Source organism: Orycteropus afer, unplaced genomic scaffold, assembly GCF_000298275.1.
Source record: "Orycteropus afer afer isolate SDZICR_OR568_19922 unplaced genomic scaffold, OryAfe1.0 scaffold00177, whole genome shotgun sequence".
In the NCBI taxonomy this organism is placed as follows: domain Eukaryota; kingdom Metazoa; phylum Chordata; class Mammalia; order Tubulidentata; family Orycteropodidae; genus Orycteropus; species Orycteropus afer.
Window position 1 is genome coordinate 5,541,221 of NW_006921764.1, and position 7,916 is coordinate 5,549,136.

General features: G+C 42.7%; 1 protein-coding gene across 1 annotated transcript in view; it reads left to right on the forward strand.

Annotated features, from left to right (window-relative positions):
• Positions 1-6,900: 6,900 nt before the first annotated feature.
• The window catches only part of ANO4 (anoctamin 4), a 737,041-nt gene continuing 736,025 nt past the window's right edge, over positions 6,901-7,916 (forward strand). Inside the window, exon 1 of the mRNA XM_042781823.1 lies at positions 6,901-6,910. Within this exon, the coding sequence (XP_042637757.1) occupies positions 6,901-6,910 (10 nt within the window). The remainder of the gene's footprint in view (positions 6,911-7,916) is intronic.

Below are 7,916 nucleotides of genomic sequence, written 5' to 3' on the forward strand. Positions count from 1 at the left end.
ATTATCTTCTGTGTCTGTGTTAATTGGTTTCCCTTTTCTTTGTTGAAGAGGGTCTGTGCAATCCTTCTGCCTAGTCCGCCATCTTGCCCCGCCTCCTCATTCATTTATTTTATTCTTTAGTCTTCTTTCATCTGGAGTGATTTCTTGGCCTTAATAATTTTTTTTTCATCTTCTATCACATTGACATTTTTGATGAATCCAGACCATTGTTTTGCATTTATCTGATTCTTTTTCCATGATTAGATTTAGTGTAAATATTTTTGGTAAGAATACCACAAAGGTGATATTGCATGCATCTCTTCAAAACATTTTTTAAAAGGTTCCTGCAACTCTACTTAACAATATACTTTATATTTTAGAAAGAAAAATACTAATCACTGGCTCTTCTAGTAACTCAAACATACACACAAAGCCTTTATTGGTCATCAGCCAATCCAACCCCATTTACACCAAGTTTGTTGTTGTTGTCAGTTTCCATTGAGTTGGTTCTGACTCATGGCAACTTTGTGTATAACAGAATGAAAACATTGGTCCTGTGCCATTTTCAGTAAGTACATTCCAGATACTGAGGAGAACACAGAACAAAAGGAAATTAAAACCCAAGACCAAACCCATTGTCATACAGTCAGTTCCAATGGTCATAATCTTGTGAAAGTAAACTACCAAATCTTTCCTCCATTGTGTCACTGGGTGGATTTGAATGGCCAATTTTTCCATTAGTAGCTGAGCACAAACCGTTTGAACCACCAGGGTTCTGAAACCTGTTGTTGGTGAGTTGATGATGACTCATGGAGACCCCATGTGTTTCAGGACAGAACTGCTCCATAGGGAATTCCAGGCTGTGATCTTTTGAAAGTAGCTTGCTAGACCTGTCTTCCAAGATGCTTCTGGGTGGCTCAGGACTGCAAACCTCTCAGTTATTAACACCATAAAAATTGGTAGACTCAAGCTCCTGAGGGATTACATCTAAATTAAATTCCATTTAGCTCTCTTAAACTCTGTTTCTGATAGACACCTGGGCTATTTGTCCAACAACCTTCTTTCAAAGAGCAGCCACTTCCCTCTCCATGTGATTTGGGAGGGCTGTGAATCCTAGGACTGTACCTCCCCACCACAAACACTGATTCAGTGATAGGTGGCCTGTGACCAAAACAGAGCCAGAGTCTTCTCTGAGAGATCACACGTAGATTTTGGCAAAGGAAAGCTCTCTCTTCCTCTGGGATCATGACATCAATGATGTCAGCTGGAACCATTTGTGGTCATCTTCCTACCTTTATGGAGGAGGCTCTGCAAGAGAAGAGAAATGGCCAGTCGAGATAAAAATATCAATGGAAACAGGCAAGGTTAGTTCATATGATATTTTTTAATCCATGCCTGAAGTTAGTTAGGTCATTGATAAATTATTACTCTTCTTTCAGCCAATTTGAGTTGGGTTTCTGTTTCTTACAACCGTGTTTTGTCTAATGCACTCATAATTTAAGGACATGTCTTGTCAGAATGTCTTAGGAATATTTTTCATTGTCGTTGTGGAAGCCTCACAAGTTATTGAGAAACGGTAGTTTCTCCAGCTACCTCACCTAATAATACACATGTCAGTGTTTGTGCAAATTAAGGAGATAAGTATTTCACAGTGCCTGGCAGAAAATAAAGGAGCTCTGGTGAGGTAGTGGTTAAGGCGTTTGGTTGCTGATGAAAAGAGTTTGGTGGTTCGAACCCACCATCTGCTCCATGGAAGAAAGATGAGGCTTTCTACTTCTGTAAAGATTTACAGCCTTGGAAACCCAATAGGGGTCCTATGACTCAGAATCTACTTAATGGCAGTGAGTTTGGTTTTTGGTTTGACACAAAATAGGGACTTGATGAATGCTAGAAACATGTTTCAAAGTCTAAGGCATCTGTCAGGCTTCTGCCATTTGCTCGGTGCCCTTGAACTTTCCCTCACTCTGCCCAGACTAAATCAGACTTTGCTGAGAACAGTGCTTGGTCAGGTAGTATTCATTGCTCACTGTCAAAATCTTTGTTATAGTCTCTCCATTTGTTCTGTAAATGCAGCAACACAAAGGTTGCATTAAATATGTCTTGTGGGTATTCAGTGTTTGTCAGGTTATTATTTTTTTTTTCCAGGTGAAAGAGAAACCACGGGTGAGGGTAAGCAGAACTTAACTGAACTGACATTTTGGGCAGCGGGTATTCACAACGTGAGCTGAAGTTCAAGCTCTGGGGGCAGTTCATTGGGGCTGTTTTTTTTTTTGTTGTTGTTGTTGTTATTCCTTTGTACTTGTTCTGGTCTCATTTGTCTCTTTCTGAAATTGTTCCGCTGAGGAAGTTCATTCAGAGCCCACAACACTGTTGCATTTGCTTCTGTCAAAGGGGCCAATGGCAAATCATCTTTTGGGAAAGCAAAACTCCTGGAGAAGAAATTCTGAGGTTTGTGTGAGCATCTTCACAACTCAAGCTTTGTCACAGGAACTCCAGAATCACAGGCTCTCACAAGCACTGCATCTTTCTTGCCTTCTACTTTGGATTGAATTGTGTCCTCAAAAAATATATGTCATAAAATCTAATCCATGTACTGTGGTTATAATTCTATATGGGGATAGGTTTTCTCTGTTATGTTGATGTGGCCTATTAGTATGGGTGTGTCAAGGAGCCTCTAGTGGTGTAGTGATTAAGGCACTTGCCTGCCAACCAAAAGGTTGTCAGTTCAAAGTCACTGGCCTCTCCACAGAAGAAAGATAAGGTAGTATGGGTGTGTCTTGGGCCAACCTTTCTTGAGATAGACAAGGAGTAGATTAAGCATCAGAGATGGAGGAAGACAGATGCCAAGCCACATGAACATTGCCCAGGAGCAGAAGTTCAAAATGGAGACATGGACAAACCTACAGAGCTGTGAGAGACAGAATGCCTTCTTCTGGAGCCTGTGCCCTGAATTAAGACCTCTAACCTCCTAAATTGTAAGAAAATAAATTTTTGTTTGTTAAAGCTACTCATTTATGATATTTCTGTAATAGCAGGTATCTTGGGTTCTCTAGTGTAGCTATAACAGAAATACCACAAGTGAATGGCTTTAATAAACAGGAATTTATTCATTTATAGTTTAGGAGGCTATAAGTCTGAATTCAGAGAGCTGACTCTAGGGGCTGGGTGAAGTTCCCTTGACCTTGGGCTTCAGCTCTGCCTCTTGTTCCAGGACCCCTGGAGCTGGAGGCATCTCCTAACTCACACAGCTGCTGACTGCTGAGGCTGATGAACCCAAGGTCAGCAGTTAAAATGACACAATCCCAAGATTAGAAGGCAACATGACAGGTTGCTGGTTCAAGTCCACAAATTGGAGCTGAAGACTCAGTCACATGCAGAACCCCAATGTGCCAAAAAGCTCGGGACCTTTCCCAAACCTTCTCCCTAAATCCTGAAAACAAGTATGCTCCAAAGGTAACACCCCTTCAGCTAGCTGCTTACAGCAGATTCTACCATGGAGATGATTGCAGTCTCTTCATGGGGAATAACTACATCCAGCTGCCCAGCCACTCAAAACCACAGCCAAGCCAAGTTGACCCACAACCTTAACTACCACAGCAACACTGGATAACTTGTCTGAAGTACTTCAGCAGCCACTGAGGAAGGGCCAGCCCAGGTGGGAGCAAGCCCATGCCTAGAGTTACTTTAGGCCACAGAACAGTGGAGGTGACATAAAATTACTGGCCAGAGCAGGGGGTCCCACTGCACAGACTTGTGGCTGCCCTGGATTTTGTGCCAATTCCTTGGTGTGTCTGGAATGGGAAACATGTAGCAGTGACCTCTCACCCCTGAAAATCTGCCTGCAGTGGAAAGAATCTGCTGGGCTTGCTTTGTGGAGTCAACCAACCCAGTTTCCCGACTCCTTTTCTGTTGGGGAGTTGAGTGACGGTAAACCCAGAGCAGAAAGAAGACGATTTGGCTATGTGTCAGTTCCAAGGGCCCTAGTTGAAGAGTCATCTCTTTTTGCTCATTGGATTCACTAGCATAGGGCAGGGACTGGTAGAGTGGGCTTGGCAGGAACCTCTTTGCTTGAGGGAACATTAATGCCTCCTGGGAAAATTTTTGTCATAAGGACAGATATCCAGGTACAAAGATTTAGACCAAGAACAGTGTCCCAGTGTGAAGAAAGAGTGGTGTGAGTACAATGCATATTTGTTCTCAAATTCCTGTGCAGTCCCTCTATTAGCACTTCCTTCAGAATCTTAGAAGGAAAAAACCAGAAACCAAACCAATTGCTGTTGAGTCAACCCTAACTCACGATGACCCCATATAAGTTAGAGTAGAACTGTGCTCCATAGAGTTTTCAATGGATGGATTTTCAGAAGTAGGTTGCCAGGCCATTCTTCTGAGGTACTTCTGGGTAAATTCCAACTGCCAAGCTTTCAGTCAGCAGCTGAGTGTGTTAATGGTTTGGATCTCCCAAGGACTTCCCTAGAGGAAAAAGTACAAGAAGAACGATAAAAGCTGCTCTCACACAACATCTTTGTGAATACCTGCAGCACAAGTCTGAACTTTAAGCCATGCTTTGGGGAGAGTCAAAAAGACACGGATGGCACAAAGGCTTACTCTGGACAACTAGCTGGAAGTTTGGCTGCTTGAACCCACCCAGCTGCACCTCAGATGGCAGGCCTGTAGATCTGCATCTGAAAGGTGACAGCCTTGAAAACCCTATGAGACAGTTCTACTCTGTACACATGGGGTTGCTATGAGTTGGACTAGAGTTGAAGGCACTAACAACAACAGCAACGATAAAAGACAGAGGAGCTGTAGGGTTTCATAGTGAGCTCCCAAGGGTCAACCCAGGTAGCACTGGGCATGGTGGCAGCAGTGATGGCCACAGGGTGGTGCAGCACATGTGGGTCCAATGCTTCCAAGAGCAAAAGAAGGCAGAGCTGTGACAGGAGACAGTGCTTTTCATGGGCCCCAGAGAGAGCATAATACTGGCCATGCTTTAATTTGTTGTGGCTTTGTGGCTGAGACTTAAGCAAAGAGCTCTGTGAGGGGACCCCAAATGGTGGCTATCAGGAGGTCACATAGAATCTTGTGTTGGTAAACATGCCAGCTACCTCATCCAAGGCTTCCTAGAAATAGTCAGGAGAAATCATTACAAATGATTACAGGTAAGTCAAGGTCCTGTATCAGTGGGGTTTGGAGGTGGGAGAGAGCTAGAGAAATATGGTTTGTTATTGTACATATAATCCCATTGTTACCCTTTTACTCCCGAGAAGTGTGGCAAAAGTGTGGCCTGAGGAGCAGGGGAGAGAGGGATATGTGGGTTCCATCTGTAATTTTAAGTCTTCATTTTATTTAGAGGATACACAGCTTGTTCCACAGAAGACGAGACATAGAAATGGTACCAGGATGTTTCACTTAATTGACTGAGAAGCAGAATTTGGAGCAATCCTGATTTGGTACCCTGGTGACTTGGGCTAACATCAAGGAATCCCCAAGGGACTTCAGAAGGTCAGCTCATAGTTTTCCTTTAATTCCCCCCAAGGACCAAGAGGGTGGACTTAGCCTTAGAAATGTCTACAGTTTATTAGCAAAGTTTCTGGGGAGAAGGTTTGAGCTGAAGTATTAACAAGAGAGTGACTACAGCTAAATGAACATAACATTTCAGGACATTTTTCTACTTGCAAATATCAATAGCAGGGTAATTCCACAATTGACAAGAAAGCAAAGTAAATAGGAGGGAATGATACTTAATTTAGATATAGGCTCTTTGGAAAAACTATTTGCAGAAACATTGACTACACTGGCTTGTCCATGTGAAATCTGTTATCCTCTAGTTAGACTAATTTGTACACAGAAATATAAATCTATAATTGCTGAAGTCATAAAGTTTAGTTTTCCCATTTAGTTCTCAGAGAATCAGTGTGGGCCCATTCAAAGGACAGGTACATTGTAATCACAACCCCCTTTGCTCTGCTTTTTACTAGCTCAGTGAACTTAAAGAGACCATTGTGCACTCCCTCTGAACTTCACTTCTCTTACTGGTAAAATAAGATAGAATATCTTAGATATTTTTCTTATCTTATCTAGATAAGAATGTCTGGCTGGGTTCCTATTATTTTGTGCAAGGAATAAACATCTCTAGATTTCAGCATGGGTCATTAGTAATAATATTATTAATAATGCTTATTGTGATTTGATTTCAGCAAATTCTGTATAAACAAAACTAGCTCTAATAAACACAGCACAGATTGAGCCGACCACGGAAATGATAATGACAGACATGGTCATTTAGAGCCTCAGGTTAGGTCAGCATTGCTGGCACTTCCTTTTCTTTTGGCTCCAACTCTTGAGGATGCTGAAGACACAGCTCTGCAACGCAAAATCTGAATTACGGCAATTACAGCTTTAAATCACATGAACCTTGGTCTATCTATCGAGGTGAGATGGTTTGATACCTTAGAGAAATAAAACTCTAATACATGGATTAAACATAAAGCCATAGAGGGCTGTGATAATGTTACATCAAGCATGCCAGAAACACCAGAACCAGGGGAGGAAATGAAGGTTAAGTGCTGTGTCATTCAACTGAGTTTCCACCCTTGATCATCCTGTAAGTCATCCTCAGTACTCTGTGGCTCAAACCCTGCAAAACCGGGATCCACCCGGGCAGAATATGCAGCACATCATGCAGACAGCGACAGAACGCTCCGGGAAGGCTATGGGGGTGGGGGAGGTCACACATAAACCAAGGGGAGTGGTCCAACTTCCAGGCAAAGGGAGCAGTCTGTGTGAATGAACCAATGATAAATGCACATACTTTGCCTAGAAATAATTCTGTCTCCTAAATCTGGCTAGAGCTTATGACAATTAATGGTTATTCTTGATCCTTCTCCAACCAGTAAGTATCTCCCATCAGTGACTATCGTAATGGCTAAGGGTATGGGTGGTGTGATTGGCCAGACCCAGGTTTTAATCTTGGCTGTGTTGGTTACATGTTACCTGGGTGTTCTTGTTGTTGTTGTGTGCTGTGGAGTCAGACCTGATTCATAGCGACCCCTCCTTGGGTTTCCGAGGCAGTATCACTACGGAAGTACATTGCCCAACCTTCCTTCCGAGGAGTGGCTGGTGGGTTTGAACCGCCGGCCTTCTGGTTAGCAGTCAAGTGCCTTAGCCACTACGCTACCAGAGCTCCTCCCCAGGTGTTTTAGAACTACCGTATTTTACTCAAATAAATGTGAGCCTTCGATGTTTGTTCGCCAACCGCTGCCTCTCCCCCACCCTATTTTCCTAAGTATACTATGCTATTTTTTTACAGCAACATGTAAAAAATAAATTAGCATAGCCCTTGTGAAAATACCTCACAAAGTGAGCAATATTTGCATAAAAATATTGTAGTTATTTCACTCACCTTTTCTGATACCCAAGATACCTCAAGTACCTCAGTTTAAAAATGTAAGGTGAATATCCACCATGCAGGGTGGTTGTATGAAAAAAGTAAAATTTCATAAAGCACTTAGCACAATACTTGCCATGTGAAAAAACAAAACACCACCAAAAAGCACTGCCATCCAGTCAACTCCAACTTATGTAATAATCCCATAGGACAGACTACAACTGCCCCATCATGTTTCCAAGGCTATAAATCTTTACAGAAGCAGACTGTCACATCTTTCTCCTACAGAGTGGCTGGTGGTTTCAAACTGCCAAGCTTTTGGTTAGCATCTGAGTACTTTGACCACTGTGCTACCAGAGCTCCTACTTGGAGTATAGTAAACTTGTTGTTGTTGTTGTTATGTTCCATCGAGTAGGACCCAACTCATAGCTACTCCTCCTTGGGTTTCCGAGGCAGTATCACTATGGAAGTAGATTGCCCTATCTTCCTTCCAAGGAGTGGCTGGTGGGTTTGAACCACCAGCCTTCTGTTTAGCTGTCAGGTGCCTTAG